Source organism: Leptonychotes weddellii, chromosome 5 (genome assembly GCF_054177405.1).
Source record: "Leptonychotes weddellii isolate Sample4059 chromosome 5, ASM5417740v2, whole genome shotgun sequence".
Classification (NCBI taxonomy): domain Eukaryota; kingdom Metazoa; phylum Chordata; class Mammalia; order Carnivora; family Phocidae; genus Leptonychotes; species Leptonychotes weddellii.
The window spans coordinates 15,583,925-15,601,238 of record NC_138373.1 but is presented as its reverse complement, the minus strand read 5'-3'; the positions used below and the strand labels follow the sequence as shown (position 1 = coordinate 15,601,238).

At 58.9% G+C, this 17,314-nt stretch overlaps 3 protein-coding genes across 3 annotated transcripts; 2 read left to right on the top strand and 1 right to left on the bottom strand.

Moving 5' to 3' along the window:
- The first annotated feature begins 387 nt into the window (after positions 1-387).
- On the top strand, positions 388-3,746 carry YPEL3 (yippee like 3). Its single transcript, XM_081819770.1, has 5 exons — positions 388-519; positions 1,209-1,391; positions 1,495-1,538; positions 1,752-1,860; positions 3,262-3,746. The coding sequence occupies exons 2-5, from the start codon at positions 1,275-1,277 to the stop codon at positions 3,349-3,351; spliced, it is 360 nt and encodes a 119-aa protein (XP_081675896.1). The 5' UTR covers positions 388-519; positions 1,209-1,274; the 3' UTR covers positions 3,352-3,746.
- An 871-nt stretch (positions 3,747-4,617) lies between these two features.
- TBX6 (T-box transcription factor 6) lies at positions 4,618-8,999 on the top strand. Its single transcript, XM_006733935.2, has 8 exons — positions 4,618-5,009; positions 5,093-5,327; positions 6,252-6,519; positions 6,605-6,751; positions 6,834-6,904; positions 7,983-8,056; positions 8,140-8,323; positions 8,407-8,999. Exons 1-8 carry the CDS (start codon positions 4,892-4,894, stop codon positions 8,618-8,620), a joined length of 1,311 nt encoding a protein of 436 aa, XP_006733998.2. The 5' UTR covers positions 4,618-4,891; the 3' UTR covers positions 8,621-8,999.
- A 425-nt stretch (positions 9,000-9,424) lies between these two features.
- PPP4C (protein phosphatase 4 catalytic subunit) lies at positions 9,425-16,844 on the bottom strand. Its single transcript, XM_006733933.3, has 9 exons — positions 16,741-16,844; positions 16,345-16,507; positions 12,838-12,889; positions 12,196-12,246; positions 11,877-11,978; positions 11,183-11,356; positions 10,967-11,093; positions 9,959-10,148; positions 9,425-9,872 (listed from the first exon to the last, which is right to left on the bottom strand). The coding sequence occupies exons 2-9, from the start codon at positions 16,440-16,442 to the stop codon at positions 9,743-9,745; spliced, it is 924 nt and encodes a 307-aa protein (XP_006733996.1). The 5' UTR covers positions 16,443-16,507; positions 16,741-16,844; the 3' UTR covers positions 9,425-9,742.
- Between the last annotated feature and the right edge of the window lie 470 nt (positions 16,845-17,314).

Sequence of the window (17,314 nt, the reverse complement as noted above, 5' to 3'; positions counted from 1 at the left end):
TCATAGGATTGCTGCGGGGATTAAGAGTGGGGCACGGGCGGTGGTTGAACGCGATAATCATGACTCTTATTTCCCCGGGAGCGTGCGTCCAGACACCATCCCCCTCCTAACCTCGCGCCAGGTCTGGCACCGCAGAGCCGGGCCCCTTCGGGGACGGCGGGAGGCCAGACGCGCGGCGGGCCCCGGGCCCGCGGGGCCGGCGGGCTGGGTTACGGCCGCAGCCGCATTTCCGGGCCGGCCCGAGCGGGGAGCAGGGGGAAGGGCAGCCCGGGCCTGCGCTGGCCGCTGTGTGACGCGCCCCCTCATTTGCATGCGGCGCGCCGATTGGCCACGGCGACCGCCGGGACCGGAGGCCGGCCCCCTCCCCCTCCCGCCGCAGCGGCGGCAGCAGCTGGTCTCGGTGTAAACAAGTCGCGGCGGCTGCGAACCCGGGCCGGGGGGGACGGCGCCCACCAGGAGCGCCCCCCACTCCCAGGCCAGGCCACCCCGGCGGACCCGGCCCCCGCGCGCCCAGGCGAGGTGAGGCCCGCATCGTCAGGGCTGCGCGTCGCCCCGCGCCCCCGCCCCGCCAGCGAGGACTGCCCCCTTCTCCCGGCGCCCGCCCCCCAGCCCCGCGCCCCAGGTGAGCCCCGGGGTCTCAGGTAAGGCTCCGCGATGCAGGTAAGAGCCCCTCTGCACAGACAAGGCCTCGGCGCCCCCCCAGGTAAGAGCCCCTCCCCTCCTAGGTGACCCTCCAGAGGCATGAGGGCCTCTGCCTTCTCCAGGTGAGGAACCCTCTCCCCAGGTGAACTCCCTGTACCTCAAGTGGAGCCGCGTTCCCCCCAGCCCCGCCCTTGGCAGTTCAGGTGAGGTCCTAAGGACCTGAGGACCATCCAGTTCCTAATTCCTCCATACTTCCCCCTAAACCAGAACTGACAGCTCATCCACTCTAAAACCCCTTCCTCCAGCTTCAGTAGCCAGGTCAGCAGGGGTGAGGCCGGAAGTGGATGGGTGACTCACCTCAGGCTCCTCCAAGCCTCAGTTTCCCCATGATGCAACTTGAGGCCTCCTCAGTGAGTCAAAACTGAGCTGGCTTTGGCCCCTGGAGAAGCTGGTGGCTCTGGGGAGAAGAGACAGCAGCCAAGTGTGACAGAGTCCCCATGGCCCTGGGTGTGCCCGCATGTATGTGGCCCCGGGGCCTGACAGCCCGCTCACTCCCTCCCTGGCAGGCACTGGGCTCCCTCTGCTCCCCGTGGGCTGCTCCCCGCGTGGGGCCACTGCCCCCGGCCCCCGCCATGGTGCGGATTTCAAAGCCCAAGACGTTTCAGGCCTACTTGGATGATTGTCACCGGAGGTACAGCTGTGCCCACTGCCGCGCTCACCTGGCCAACCACGACGACCTCATCTCCAAGGTAACCAGGTCGTGGTGGGACTGGAATGAGAGGCTGGAAGGGCTGCCTGGCAACTCTCCACCAACAGCCCTGACTCCCTTCCTTTCTCCCTTCCACCCTTTAGTCCTTCCAGGGCAGTCAGGGGCGTGCCTACCTCTTCAACTCTGTGTGAGTATTCGGTCCCCCTTCTTTCTTTCCCTGATCTCCGTTGTGACCTGTAACCCCTGGCTTCATGCTGAGACTCCCAGAGTCCCCTGATTCACGTTGGAAGATGTGATGGCCCTTCTCTTGGCTGCTAAGGACAGACACAGTTGGATACAAGCTAGAGGGGGGCTTTGCGATGGCAGGACCCTCCCTGGGACTGCCCCCATGTCCCCGCAGGGTGAACGTGGGCTGCGGGCCAGCCGAGGAGCGGGTGCTGCTGACAGGCCTCCATGCTGTCGCTGACATCCACTGCGAGAACTGCAAGACGACTTTGGGCTGGAAATATGTGAGTCTGTAACCTCTGACCCCAGGCTACCCTTTGACCCAACCTCACATCACCTCCTCCTCACAAGGAGTCATGTGGTCATCTTTCAGAGTGCACAGGCCCAGCTCCCACAAGTCAGACTGTCTTTTCATCCCCTGGCCATGCTGTCTTCTGTCACATCCTGCAAGGGCTTCCAGAACTTGTCTCTCCACCCATCGCTCTCCTCACAGACACATGCATCCCCATCTTAGAGATGAGGCCACCATCAGAATGACCATTTATTGAGGGCTTTTGGGCCATGCACTGTTTGTGTGTGCTTGGCACACATTATCTCATTCCGTCGTTACAACAATCCTGTGGGTAGAATCTATTATTAACTCCACTTCACAGAAGAAAAGAAGGCCCAGAGATGTTAGGTAACTTTCCCAAGGTCACACAACTGTAAGGAACAGCATAGGGACCAGAATCCTGGTTGTGTGTTTTGTTTGTTTTTAACTCCACATCCTTGACGGCCAGCTTCCACTGCCATTCAGAGGTTCAGAGAAGTTGCCGAAGACCCCACAGCAACATGGAGCTTGGGTCCATGAGCCTCCTTTTCACTGCCCTCATTGCCACAGCTGCTGTCCAGGGTCTGATTTCACTACCCTGAGTCTCATTTCCTTATCAGGCAGTGGAGGAGAAAGCCACCACCTGGCACCCAGAATTGTTACGGGGATCAGATTAGATGCGGCAAGAGGAGATGCTCTTGGGAAACGGCAAGGGCCAGGACTCCTCGGGCATCACTTGGAACTGTGGTGCCTCTGTGGGGTGGATGCCCCAGGCCGGCTGCCCTAACCCGAGTTCACCCTTGGCCTTGCCACAGATTTGCTCTGTGTCCGCAGATGGGTGGCTCAACCTCTCTGGACCTCTGTCAAATAAAGAGATGGCCTGATCCAGAGGTCAAAAACTCAAGTGTTTGCAGGGCCAAGATCCTGTGGGTCTGCAAAAGGGGCAACATAGCTCTGGGGAGGGAGGGGGCAGTCTGTGACAAACTGGAATGAGCCTGGCCCACCTATATTTTGGTATTTTAAAGTTATTTTTACTAAACTCTCTGCTGGCCAAACAAAACACATTGCATAGGTCAAAGCTGGTCTTTAGCTACCAGTCTGTAATCCCTGGATCTTTTAGAAACTTCCATACCCTCTCTGTTGGAGCCAACATTAGTACTTAAAAAGTACCAGTAATTCAGAGAGTTCGGTCTGTCCCATTAGTGAGAAACTTGGCTCTGTCATTTACCAGCTCTGTGTCTTGTGGCCAGGTGGTCGGGCTTCTCTGCACAGTTTCGTTATATGTAAAAGGGGGCCAGTCATACCTGCTCCCCAACCCCGATCCCTTTTGGTAAAGCCTTTGCTCCAGGGATGATGTCTTCTCCCCTCTTTTCAGGAACAGGCCTTCGAGAGCAGCCAGAAGTACAAAGAGGGGAAGTACATCATTGAACTCAACCACATGATCAAAGACAACGGCTGGGACTGACCCCTGCTCCTGCCGCATGTGGCTCGAGCCCGGCCTGGCCGCCAGGGGGCGCCACTGGCTTCCCTCCACGAGAAGGGAGCTCTGGACCCTCAGGGCCCCTGCAGAGGAAGGATCCAGCTCCTGTACATATATTTTATTGCATGCACTGTGACCTTGGGGGGCGATCAGAAGGTGGACGACACCCCCGCACCTCCCTGCGATCTGGCTGGCTTGGATCTCGTTTTTAACCCCTTCCTGCCCCACCTGCCCTATAGATATGGCCCGTGTGCTGCTCCCCTGGCCCCGGTGCGCCGTCTGCCCTGTGAACTCCTCCCACCGGGCCCCTCTTACCCCACGCGTGTCTGCTCCCCTCGTTCTGTAGCGTTTGTACATAATAAAACAATGGAGTGGAGACAGCCCCAGGCTCACGTGGAATCCGGGAAAGGGGGACTCAAATGCAGATTCCTGCCTCTGTAGACCTGTTCTTTTCTGGGCCCCACAGGCCGTGGGGTAGGCACTGCGGTCAAAGCCGGGAGTCTGCGCGCCGGGGGCTCAACCCTGAGACCCAGGACCGATCTCACTGCCCATGGAGCTTCCCGACCCCACTCTGCCCGCCTAGGCCTTGACCTCGGCTGATCTGCGCCGTCTCAGCTTTAGCGTTTTGCCGCCGCCTAGAGGCAAGCTCTCCGCGCCGCCGGTTTCACCGCCCCTCTCGTCGCGACTACAATTTCCAGCGGCCCCAGCGGCAACTGTCAGTCTCCTTCACCCCGAGTCTCGGCGCTGGGCCTGCTGGGAAATGTAGTTCCGAGGGTTCCCCAGCGCGGGACCTTCTGGGAAACTCCGGCGCCGGCCGTCAGAGACTTGTCTGAACTGTGCGTGCTTCTGCACTTTGGAGACTCTGCGGAGGGTGGAGGTTTTGCAGAATGGGAAGCAGGAAGGAAGGACTTCAGGGTTCGGGCCTCGGCTGCCGACTCCTCGAGGTCCCCAGTGCCCCGCGTAGCAATAAGCTCAGGCCGAGTCCCTCCAGCCCTGCTCTTTCCCTCCAGTCATGCTTCATCCCTCCAAGCCCTGGCCTCCAAGTGAAGGGGGGTGGGGGTACCTGCTAGAAAAGTCTGGGGCGCCAAGGTCTGCCCCAGGACTCTAGGCTCCATCCCAGGGTCTAGGCCCCGCCCCTGAGTAGCTTATCCCTAGCCGGGGCTCCCCCCGTGGGAACGGGGACCAGCTGGCCGGAAGCGCCAAACTGCGTCCCTGTCGAGCCCCCGGGGATCAATCAGGCCGAGGAGTTAATTATGTAATGAGGGGGCAGGGGGTCGGAGCTAATGAAGCCTGGGGTGGGGGGGGGGGAGAAGGGGAGGGTACCCAGGTATCCGGCCCCCTCTTGGACCCCTTCCAGGCCCCAGGGGTCTCCACCCCAGCCCAACTCCAGGGCCCCAAATAGGGGAGGGGCTGTGATCCTGGGTCTGGAAGGGGCTGAGCTGTGAGCTATAAAGGGGGCATCTCTCAGCACCGGGGGACTGACTCTAGGCAGCGTGACCTGAGGCCAGACAGGACTACTCCATCCATGTACCATCCACGAGAGTTGTACTCCTCCCTGGGGACAGGCTACCGCCTTGGGCCCCCCCAGCCGGGGACAGATTCCAGCTTCCCGCCTGCCCTGGCAGAGGGCTACCGCTACCCTGGTGAGCATGGGGACCAGCTCCTGTGTAGGGACCGTGGGGGGCTGTGGCCCTCTGCTGGCTCCTCATTCTGCCCCCATCTTCAGATCTGGACACTCCCAAGTTGGATTGCTTCCTCTCCGGGATTGAGGCTGCTCCCTGCACCCTGGCTGCTCCCCCACCCCTGCCCCCGCTGCCCCCAGCCCTGGGCACTGAGCCGGCCCCCCCAGCCCCAGAGGCCCTTCACTCGCTCCCCGGAGTCAGCCTGAGCCTGGAGAACCGGGAGCTGTGGAAAGAGTTCAACTCTGTGGGAACAGAGATGATCATCACCAAAGCTGGGAGGTGAGGGGCTGGGCCAGGGTCAAAGGGCCCAGTGTGTTCCTGGTGGGGGTCTTTTGGGAAAGGCAGAGTTCCTGGTGATGGGGCTAGGTTTGGGGGTTGCTAGAGGGTCTAGAGCTCTGCCTAAGTTCAGGGTGCGAGTGTGGCCTGGGTCAAGGGCTACTCTAAGGCTGGATCAGGGGTCATTCGGTGGCAAGGGCCAAGGGTCAGTCTGTGGAATCTGTAGCTGGTTTAAGGACCAACCTATAGCAAGGGTCCTAGGTCATTCTGGGTCTGGGTCAGAAAGTCTCGCTGGGCTATAGGTTCATTTGTGGCCCAGACCGGGGGTCAGCCTGCGGTCAAGGGCCGCCAGTGACCAGCATTCAGGGAAATCTGGCCAGGATCAGGGTCAGTATGTGATTAGGTCCGGAGTCACCCTGGAGGCAGGGATGTGGCCAGTGTGTGGCCCGTGTCTTTCTAGGCCGGAAGCTCGGGCCCGAGCATGCTAAGTCCTCTGCCTCACTGCAGGCAGGACATTTTTTTCCCGAAGCAGGTTTCGCCAGCGGTGTAGACTCTGGTGCTGGAGATTAGGTGAGGAGACCAGAGTGGGGAGCAGCAGACTCCTGGCAAGATTTTAGGGACAGAAGTGTGTCGCCACCGATTCTGCGGTGGAGTTGGAGGGGCTAAGGAGTCAGGGGTCCGGGCTCTGCTCCTAATCTGCTGTGTGACCCTGGTCAGATCTCCTGTCTGTCCTGTTTCCCGTGTGTAAAATGGGATGAGACAAGCCTCCAGCTCGAAGACCCTGCCCTCTGAATTCTAATTCCACCTCCCTGGATGTTTCTCTGACAAAGCTGGGTGAGCCCGCGGGGGCCGTGGCCCCTGCCGGCGCTGTGCCCACTCCTGGCCAGTGGGTAGTGCCAGGCCTCTCCCATCGCCTCCCCTGTCCAGGCGCATGTTCCCTGCTTGTCGAGTATCAGTCACTGGCCTGGACCCCGAGGCCCGCTACCTGTTTCTTCTGGATGTGGTTCCAGTGGATGGGGCTCGCTACCGTTGGCAGGGCCGGCGCTGGGAGCCCAGCGGCAAGGCGGAGCCCCGCCTGCCTGACCGCGTCTACATTCACCCCGACTCTCCTGCCACGGGCGCCCACTGGATGCGGCAGCCTGTGTCTTTCCACCGTGTCAAGCTCACCAACAGCACCCTGGACCCCCACGGCCATGTGAGGCCCCGGCCGGCAGGGAGGACAGGCTGAGGGGTGGGGGTGGGGCCCCAGGCAGGGAGTCAGCTTGGTCCTTCTCTCCCAGCTGATCTTGCACTCCATGCACAAGTACCAGCCCCGCATACACCTGGTGCGGGCAGCCCAGCTCTGCAGCCAGCACTGGGGCGGTGTCGCCTCCTTCCGCTTCCCTGAGACCACATTCATCTCTGTGACAGCCTACCAGAACCCGCGGGTAAGTGACCCCGCTTGGGGGCGGCGGTGGGCCCTGCCCCCGCGGCCACGGGCGCTTTGACCCTGGATGTGTGTGTCCCCAGATCACACAACTGAAGATCGCAGCCAATCCCTTTGCCAAGGGCTTCCGGGAGAATGGCAGAAACTGTAAGAGGTGGGCATTGTTCATTCATTCCCTCGTTCATTCAGCAAATGTTTGCGAGCTGACCGCGGTGTGCCAGGAACACAGTGGTAAGTAAAGACGTCTATTCACTCGTTCCTTCCATTTGGCACCTGCTGTGTGCCAGGCCCAGTTCTAGGCGCCGGAGATCCATCAGTGAACAAAACCAAAGCCCCTGCCCTGACGGGACTGATACTCGAGGGGACAGAGTAGGCAAGTAGACAGAAATAAGTAAAATATAGTATGTTAGGGATAAGTTCTGAAGAGAAAAGAAATAAAGGAAGGAAGGACGATAGGAAGGATCGGAGTGAGGTATGTATTAGATTAGAGGCCTGGACAAGTCCTGGAGGACGTACAGTGGGTATCTGAGGCAAAGCGGGGCAAAGAAGCGGGAACAGCCTACGCAAGGGCCCTGAGGGAGGATGGCGCCTGTGGTGTGCCTGGAGGGCAAGCTTGGGCAAGTCAGAGGCGGAGGGAAGCCACGTCATGTTGGACGGTAAAGCTTTATTGGGGACTCTGGCTCCCTCAAGGCGTGTACAGCCAGGCAGCCATTAATCAAAGGGTCACCCGAACAAATGTGAACTGTGGACAGATGTCATGAGGGAGGTTGTGTCGTGCTGTGGGAGGTCGGGAGGGCTTCCTTGAGGAAGTGAGACAAGAATGGGAACTGAGAGGAGGATGAGCTGAACAGGGGAGCAGGGGCAGACGGAAGAGGGTTCCCGAGTCCGGCGGCAAGGTGGCTGATGATGGCTTGGCAAGCCAGGCGGGGTGAGCTGGGTTCAGAGCATGCCCTGGCCTTCTAGCGTGGGAAGCACTTTCCCAAACGCAATACATGCAATAGGAAAGCAGTGGAAAGTTTTAAGGGGGAAATTGAGCCCAGCTCCACTGCTTTCTGGTCACTTAATTCTCTGGCCTTCAGTTCCTTCTTCTGTAAAATGGGTATAATAATGGCACCTACCCGACAGGGTCCCTGGGAGGGTGAAATGCCTGGCAGCTGGCAAGTGCTATTATTACCATCATCATCACCATCATCATCACCGTCACCATCATCATCATTGTCACTGTTCTCCAGGGAGCGAGATGCCCGTGTGAAGAGGAAACTGCGGGGCCCAGAGCCGGTAGCCGCAGAGGCCTATGGGAGTGGAGGTGAGCGTAGTCTCAGTAGTGACGGGGGCCAGTCCTCAGGTGCCAGTCCTCCTTAGCCCAGCCCGTCCCCTCCGTCTCCCCAGATGCACCAGGCGGTCCCTGCGATTCCACGCTGGGTGGGGATGTCCGCGAGCCGGATGCGGAGCAGGCCCCGGCCCCCCGCGAAGCTGCCCCAGCCCCAGCTCCTCCGTGTGGTGGCTCCAGCGCCCAAGCCTACCTTCTGCACCCGGCGGCTTTTCATGGGGCCCCCAGTCACCTTCCAACCAGGCGAGTGGGACAAAGGCACAGAGCTGGGCTGTTCAAGGTTGGGGGGTCCCTCTCCCCTGTTCTGACACCTCTCTCTACTTCAGGAACCCCAGCTTCCCTGAGGCTCCAGACTCGGGGCGTGCAGCCCCCTACTCGGCTGCGTTCCTGGAGCTGCAGCCTGGGCCGGGGGGCTCAGGATACCCAGCAGCTGCACCCGCAGCACCCTTCGCCTCGCACTTCCTCCAGGGGGGCCCCTTCCCCCTTGCCTACCCTGGCCCTGGGGCTTACCTGGATGTGGGCTCCAAACCAATGTACTGAGCTCTCACTGGGCCCCTCTGCCTCCCTCCCTGTCTTCCATCACAGGCCTCCGCTGCCCTTCCCCCAGGCCTGCGGCCCCATCACTTCCACTGGCCCCATCCCCCACACCAAATGGCTGCCTGGGGCCTCCCCCACCACCCCACTTCACACTTTGATTTCACTCCCACCCACCCTGGCTTCAAAGCCCTGGCTAAGCTGCTGGGAGTCCCGCTGGGGCCAGCTTCCCCTTCCAGGCTCTCACCTCCGTGTGAATGCAGGGAGGCTCTGCCTGGCCAAATGGGGCCACTGCCCAGCACTCCCACCTCCTGGGCCTCACCCTCCGGCTCCGCAAGTTCTACCCCCTCGCCCCAGTGCAGGCCACACCAGTCTGTTCTCAGGACCAGAGTATTTTTGTTAATAAAACTCAAAAAGATCTCAGTCCTCTAGAAACGTCGGTTAATGCTGCTTAGCCCTGGGCGGGGCTGGGCCAGCGAAGGTTTTGTGGGGAGACCTGGGCCCTGATTTCGACTTGCCACTTTCCAACTGCTTGACCTCGTGCAGGTAAATCAACGGCTCTGGGGCTACTTCCTTTTCAGGGAAATGGGGAAATCCGAATGTCCTGACACTCACTTGTTTTGACAATTAAATAAGGCTGCTTCTGAGAACCCAGCCCTCTACCTAGCACGTGGCAAGTCTTCTGGGAACAGTCACTGTCACTGGATATAGACCAGGAGGCTCCAGGGCAGTCAAGGTGCTCTGCGCACCCCCAAGTGCCAGGCCGGCGTCGCTGCTCGTTACCAATCAAGCCTGACACAAACCCAAAGACCATTTTTCTCCTTTTATTAGAATTTTTTTTTTCTCTCAAAATTTTTTATCTAAAAACAAACAAAAAAAAAAAAGGAAAAAAGAAAACCAAAAAATTATTGGAAACTCCATGGTTCAAGTGGGGAGAAAGGAGAGGAGCATGGAGCTGACGCTCCGAGCCTCTCCAGAGAAAGTCCTCACCCTCGCAGTGCCCTCTCTGGGGGGAGAGCAGAGCCGAGACAGCCCCCCACCCCGGATGCCCAGTCTCCGTAGGGAGACGAGAGCAGAGTCACAGTGGTCCGAGGGCCAGAGAGGCTGGAGGGGCAGGGGCTGGAGGGATCACAGGAAGTAATCGGCCACGGGCTTCTTGGAGGGGATGCCCCGGGTCTCCTGGGGAGCAGCCTCGAAGATGATGAAATCTTTCTGGAGATGCTCATCCAGCTCCAAGATGGCTGCCACATTCCCACAGCTGCGAGTGGGAGGGCAGCAGCGTCAGAGGAGTGGGTCAGCAGGGCTCCCCGCCCCCACCTCGACCTCCTGGCCCGGGCAGCTCACCGGTAGCAATAGTTGGGTGCCGACCACACAGTGAGCACAGTCTCATTGAAGTGCCACTTGTAACCTTCCATCACCAGTTGGTGGGCGCGGCAGATCATGTCAATGTCGTTGGCCGCGTTGAACTGGGCCACCACGTCACTGCCGAACAGGTAGCCAGCCCCGCGGGGGCTCACGCCCCAGCCTGTTGTGTCTGAGGCAAAGGAAGGTAGGGATCCGGGGGGGGGGGGAGGGAGGAGGGGGGAGGGTGTCCTCAAGGCTTCTCTGGTGCCCACTGCCCTTCGAAAGAGAACACCCCATCCCTTTCTCCCACTCAGGCCCATGGGGCAAGAGCCCAGGGCCTGAGTGTGTTCTGGGGGATCCTGGAGACAGGACAACAGATGCTGGAGCAGAGAAGCTCCAAGGAAGGAAGCATTTTCTGAGAGCTGGAGCTGCCCCGTCATCAGAGTGACCATGTGATTTACTGGCCAAACAGGTGTACCCGAAAGTGAAAGGAGGTGCTGATCATGACCCCGTGGGTCCAGCAGGTGTGAAGAGGGCTGTCCCGGCCACCCTGGGAGGGGCGGCCAGGCAGCCAGGCAGGGCAGTGACCGAGCAGAGGCTGTGTTATCACGGAAGGAGCTCTGGACGGGTATTTGGGAGACTCGGCTTTCAATCCCGGCTCTGCTCCAGACGAGCTGGGGAACCCCACAAGAGGAGGGATCCTCATGGGGCCAGCATTCTGGGAGTCTACCCTCTGCAGAAGGCCCTTCTCATCGAGGGCACAGATGGTTTCGTCCCAAACAAGCCTCTGAGCGATGATACACACGCCCAACCCCTCTCCGAGCTCAACGCACCTCCTCACCGAGGGTGCCGGCGGAGACCAGCCCCGCTCTGCTCTTCCCCACCTCCTGGCCCGACTGTCCCTTCCACACTTTAACCTTTAACTGTCCTTTTACCACAGAAGCCCCTCAGTGTCCTGCCAAATGAAGGGGAGAGCCCGCCTGCCCCTGCCTGCCCTCCCGCCCTCACCTTCGGGGTCAGACCAGAGCAGGTCACACATGGGCCCATCATGGGGCACCTCTTGCTTTCGGTCAATCGTCCGGATCTGGTCCAGGGTCTGGATAGAGGGGGAGAGGCCCCCGTGCACGCAGAAGATCTACAGGGAGACAAGAGAGGAGCGAAGGCAAGCTGGGCGCCGCGCCTCTGCCACGCGTCCCGTCCCCGCGGGCCCGGCGGCTGGCCTACCTTGCCATCGATGATGGCCGACAGGCTGAGGTAGTCAAAGATCTCAGTGCAGTAACGCCACACCGTCACCGAGCCGTACTTGCGCAGACACTCGTCGTAGAAGCCGTAGACCTGGGTGATCTGGCGGCTCTCGTGGTTGCCCCGGATCAGGGTGATGCGGTCAGGATAGCGGACCTGCGGGCAGCCCCCCACGCGGGGCTGGGCTCTGCGCTCCGTCCCTCTCTCGTCACCTCACCCACCCCTCCCAGACCTCCTCACAGGTGTCAGCCCCACCCCCGCCCCGAATCCTGCTGCATCCAGCGCGCGGGCCCAAGGCCCTCCTCGGGGGGATTTGAGGCTGACCCCTCTCCATCAACCACGAACTTACTGGCTCCTCTTTCACCACTAAGTCCTTCCCCAGACCCCCAGGCGCCTTGTCATCTCGCCCACCAATGGATACTGGACCTAGGCGAACTCAATGCCCTGCCACTTTCTGAACATGGGGTGGGGGGCTTTCTTCCCTCCCCTCCAACGCACAGGGGGCCCATCAGACGCCCCTAAGCCGAGGAGAGCGGCTCTGCCTGCCCCCTGGCAAGTTGCACCCCAGCCACACAGCTCGGAGCTGGAGGCGGATGGGGCAGGAGAGCGGGCAGAAAGGACACAGACAGGTCAGGTCTGATGACCCAGCTGTGGGCACCCGAAGCCGGGTTCCCACCTTAAGTGCCAGCAGCAGGAGGAACGTTTCGACGCTGTAGAAACCGCGATCCACAAAGTCCCCCATGAAGAGGTAGTTGGTCTCAGGGACGTCGCCACCCACCTGCGGGGGGGGGAAGAAGATTCTGCTTGGTCCCAAAACGTCCCTTACCATGGCAGCCCGTTTGCCAGTCAAGTGGCGGCCCTTCTTTCGGAGGGCCTGCCTAACTACAGGCCTCTCACCCACACTCCACGCACCAAGTTCAAAGCTTCCATTCTCAATGAGAGGGGCCTTCCAGTCAGCCCCCAGGTCCCCTGTCCCTGAGTCTCCGCACACTTACTCTGAACAGCTCCTTGAGATCATAGAATTGCCCATGGATGTCGCCGCACACCTGGGAAGTGAGGAGAGGTGGGTCGGAACTCATGCAGTCTGAGAGCTCTGCTCCCAGGGACCAGCCTTCACAACACCCACTGCTTCAGGAGCTCCTTACCACTCCTGGCCGAGTCTCTACTTCTCAGGGCCAAAAATCTACTCTCCTACCCCGACTTCGCCTGGTCTGGAATCACACCCCATCCCACACAGAGTGCCAACTATTCTGGGGGGGTGAGCTAGAGCCAGGTCTTTCCAGCTAGACCTGTAGCTTCTGGAGGACCTGGCCCCTCCTCTCCCTGTTCCCCCCCAAAGAACCCAGAAGAAAGCTACTAATAACAGAATACACAGGAACGTGTGGAGTAGAACCACTCACCATATTAAGAGGCCTTCTGCTCTGGCCAAGAGCATCCCCCCAACAAATCAAAAGAGCCTTCCCATAACATCTGTTTCATATAGCAAGGCTCCCTTGAAGCTGGGAGAGGGAGCAGATACACGGGGCTTTCTGGGCTCTCAGGGATGAGGGGGAGACCTTGGCAGCCCCCAAGATTAAGGGGAATGCCCACGTGCCTAAAAGCCCAAGCTAGGCTCTGAAAGGACAGACGGTACTCACTGTGACTGGCGAGTCCACCCTCTGTACGTTGCTTTCCTCTACCAAGATCTCTCTGGAGACAGGAGAAGACCAGGGTCACCACAGCCAGGCCAGCCCAGCCCAATTCCACATCTTTTTGAGGGGAGGATATGAGGTAGCCCTTGAACCTCTAGGGGGCAAGAGTGAGGTGTGCAAGATCCCCAGGATGGGCTGACGGGGCTTCCCCAAGGCCAACAGGCCAGAGCCCCAACTCTAACTGCATTCAAAGCCCTTCCAAGGAGGCAGTGGCCTTCCAAGCCTTGACCCTCCCTGCTGCCCTCTGTCACACATCCAGGGCTCATTCCAGAAAACAGACCTCCTCTCCGCACAGAGCCCTCGGCTCACGCTGCTCCCTCGGCCTGGAGCGCTCTGAGACCGTGTCCCCCGTTGAGCTTACAGTCCCTCTGCCCATCACGGAGGCCTCGCCCAGACCGTCCAAAGGCACCCAGTCATCAGACACACCGTCAAAGTGATGCACTGTGCTTTTTCCTTATTTAGAGGGAGTGACAACTTTGTTCTTTCATTTCTCCCTGCAGCGGAGTCTATTACTACTTGAGGGTACGTGACATAAAACCACTTGGTCAATTACAGACAGCCAATGGAAGAGGTGCCACGCTTCCAAATTTCGACCTTGATGACAGCAGCAGTGACAACTCCAGTTCACGCCGTGCCCCGGGACCGTAGTAAGAGCTTTGCATCGATGACACAACTGAAGAGCCAACCCCAAAGGCAGGCACTGTGACGCCGCCTACTGCTCAGATGAATAAACTGGCCGCAGTCCTACCGGGGGGACTTGAACCAGGAGGCCTGGCTCCGGGGTCTGGCGCCTTTATCAAGCTGCTCTGGTGTGGGAGGGCCCTGGGCACTCGCCTACCTTTTTCTGCCAGCCTCCTGCTTGGAGACTAGGAGCTCCCTGAGCTCAGAGAACTCGTGGTTTTACCTATGTCCCTGAGAGTACTCTCTCTGACAAAGGCTGGAGGGAAGTGTGCTTGCTTGGCTTTGTGGGAATGGGAAGAGGCCCTGGCAGGGGTCTGAGGGACCATCAGCAACCAGGCCCTCCCATAGGGACTGCCTCTTGTGTCCTACATCCTTCCACATCAACTGCTTGTGATGACCTTCCCAGCTGACCCAGGGAGGTTCTTTTCATCCTCATCTGACAGAGAAACCGAAGCTTAGAGAAAAAAAGGGCAGGATCAAGGTCACAAAGCTGGAGAGTGAAAGAAGTGGAACTCAGGAGCCCAATCCCCTAAGAATTCGTGCCGGCCTCACCCACAGATTCCGGGTCTAACGCTCCCCACCCAGTGCAGGCAAGGCCCAGCAGGGTCTGGGAACAAGGGCCAGCCTCCGACCCCAGCTCTGTCACTCGCAGCACACCATCCGCACTCTCAGGGCTCACACCTGCCCACCTTTACTTCCGCCAACAAATGCCACCTTTAGGAAGTGCCTGCCAAAGTCCCAGTCCCTGTCCCTACATATGCAGAATCCCATTTGAGCTCCATAATAACATCAAAGTCTTGGAGAGGTAAAGTGACTTGACCAGGATTACATTGTTTATAGGTGACAAAGCTAGAATTCATAGTGAAGACCACCTGATTCAAACGCCCCGCTCTGAGGCGCCTGGGTGGCTCAGTTGGTTGAGCGTCTGCCTTCAGCTCAAGTCATGATCTCAGGGTCCTGGGATCGAGCCCCGCATCGGGCTCCCTGCTCTGCAGGGAGTCTGCTTCTCCCTCTCCCCCTGCTCGTGTTCTGTTTCACTCTCTCAGATAAATAAATAAAATCTTTAAAAACAAAAAACAAATCCTCTGTTCTCTTACTATACTGATATATAGAGAGAGAGCGGCGACCAGCTCTCTAGATGCAAGTACTAGCTACCATCACCACCAAATCAATTCAGGCCCTCGGGGCAGGATGAGACTTACAGGAAAAAAAACGGTGCCAAGCAACAATTGGTTTAAGTTCCTAAAAATGCCACTCAAAACCGAGAGAACAGGGATGACTAAAAACACCTTGGGGCTGGTCCAGTCAGGGAAATTTTCTTTAGCTGGCAAAACACAGAGTCACAGACACGCATTTAAAAACGAGGCCTTGCCTGTTCGTCAAACAGGCCTTGTCTGGCTGCTGTGGGTCTGTCTGAGGTAAAGCCAAGCAAGAGGCTGAAAGCCACAAGTTCAGAACCCAGCTCTGCCACTTTCTCTCTGGGTGACCTCAGTCAAGTCAAGAGGCCTCTAGGAGTCATGCTAAAGGGAGCGAATAGTTCCAACCTCACAAGGTTGCTGTGGAGAAGGCAGAAGTTGCTTGTCAGTACGAGGCCTGTTGTATAATAGTGGGCCTGTTGTTCAGCAAATGTACGGTCGTTCTGCTGGCTCTTTCCTCATAATCTCCAGCGTGGTGCAAGCCGCAAACAGTACCTCGGGGGAGGCAGGTAAGTGGTCTCCTCACCGGTGCCCACACATCTCAGAGCCTCTACTCCTGCTCTCATCCTACTGGGAATGTCCTTCCTCTCTGGCCCTGCTCCCATCAGCTCTCCAAATTAGTTCCATCTTTCAAGGCCACCTTCTCTTAGAAGCCTTCTCTGGTGACATCAGTCCTTATCGGCAATGCCCTCTTCCTACACAGTCCTAACAGTAACACCTAAAGACTGCTGAGCACTTCCACTGTACCAAGGCGCTATGCTAAGCTCATCCCAAGCACCAACTTACTGGTTCTTCACCATCACCTTCTTAAAAACTATTATTACCACTTTACAAATGAAGACACCGTGCAGAGACCTCTAGATCACCAACACAGCCAGTAAGTGGCAGGGCTCACATTCCAACCTAGAATCATCACATTCCAAAGTCTGAGCTCTTAACCACCACATCATCCTACTTCCCATGGGCCTCCCTTCAGTCAGATTTAATTCTACTCTGGCTTATTTGCTACCATTTCACCCTGAACACGAGGTGATCCAACTCCACCATCTTGCATTAAGGCCTGAAAAGAGACAGGACATGGAGCGCTGGCTTCAGACTCCAACCCTTACTTGCTGGTTGACTCTGAACATAAGAGTCCTCACCTGCAAAATGGGGACACCACCACCCGCCTTTAGGGGTTGTTCTTAGAATTAAAAAGAATTTCATAAACTACAGAGTCTTTAGCTTTTCTGCCTTGAACTTCTGTGGACACTCCCTTTTATCATCTTATTCTTCAGGGCCTATCCCCAAAGTTCAGTTCCTCCAAGAAACCTCTGTTCCGCCGACAAGCAGGGTGGTCTCCCTGAGCTTCCTAAGTACTTTTTATAACTCTCTAACGCCACTGAAAACACATCACCTAATACTTTTAAGTATCTTTCTCCAGGTCTGTCTTCTCCCAACAGGCTGGTTGCTCCTCGAGGGAAGTGGCCCTAGTCTGCTTCTCTCTGGGAAAGATTCCAGGATAAGCCAGGCCCCAAGTTCTCAGCGGGGTCTGCCCCAGGTCGGAACCCCTGGGCAGCGGGGCCACCCGGCTCACCTGGCCTTAGCGCACAGGGCCTTGACTTCGCTCTCTTTGATGAGCTCGCAGCGCCGCAGTTGCTCGATCTGCCGGTCCAGGTCGCTGATCTCCGCCATGGCCCACCCCCCCGGCGCGGGTCAGAGCCGGGGCCGTCGCCCCCTCCGCACCGCACAGGGGTCTCCTGAGAAAGGCGAAGACGAGCCCGTGGATCAGACTGTCCGTAGGGCGCGCCGGGGGTGGAGGTAGGGAGGCAACTCCATCCTGGAGCTGGCCCGGCCCCCCCACCCTCGCCTCCCGTCACATCGGCCCCGGGACCCCCAAAGTCCCACGGCCCTGGCCGCTCCCCGCTAACTCCCGTCGAACCCCGCGGCCCCGCGCTCGGGACGGTGGCCTAGAGGGGTCTCAGACTATTACCGCCGCCGCGACTCCGGCTCCCGCTCCCGAGCTCCCTGCCTTCCACCTTCCCTACGCTTCGGGCCGCCGCCGCCGCCGCTTCTACTTCCGGCCCCGCCGCGGAAGCAAAGGGGGACCAGTTCCGCCGCGCGCCGGATGTGGCGTCATACACACCCTCCCCCTCCGGCGCCGCGCCCCTAACCCCACCTCTCGAGCCTAAGAATGGAAATGAGCTATGGAACCGGATGTCGGCAGCTTGCGGGCGGGGGTGACCCGGGCCAGCGGGCCGGCGCTACTCGGGCCGATGGACACCTCGGTCCGCTCCCCTCGGGTCTCAGTGAGGGAAGCAAGCGGAGCTCCGGCTCCGCTTGTAACTTCGTTGCACGCTTTGATTTTATGTTTGCGTCGGCCTCCCCCATTAGTCCCCGAGGGTCACCCCTGCGGCCCCAGTGCTTGGAACACGGCCGGGCACAGTAGGCATACCTAAGTATGTGTTCAATGGACGGAGGAATCCTGTCCAAATCTCTTTCCACGGCCCCGGAGAACTCTCTGCCATAGAGGACCTCTGAAGTGAGAGGCAGAAAGGAGGCCACCT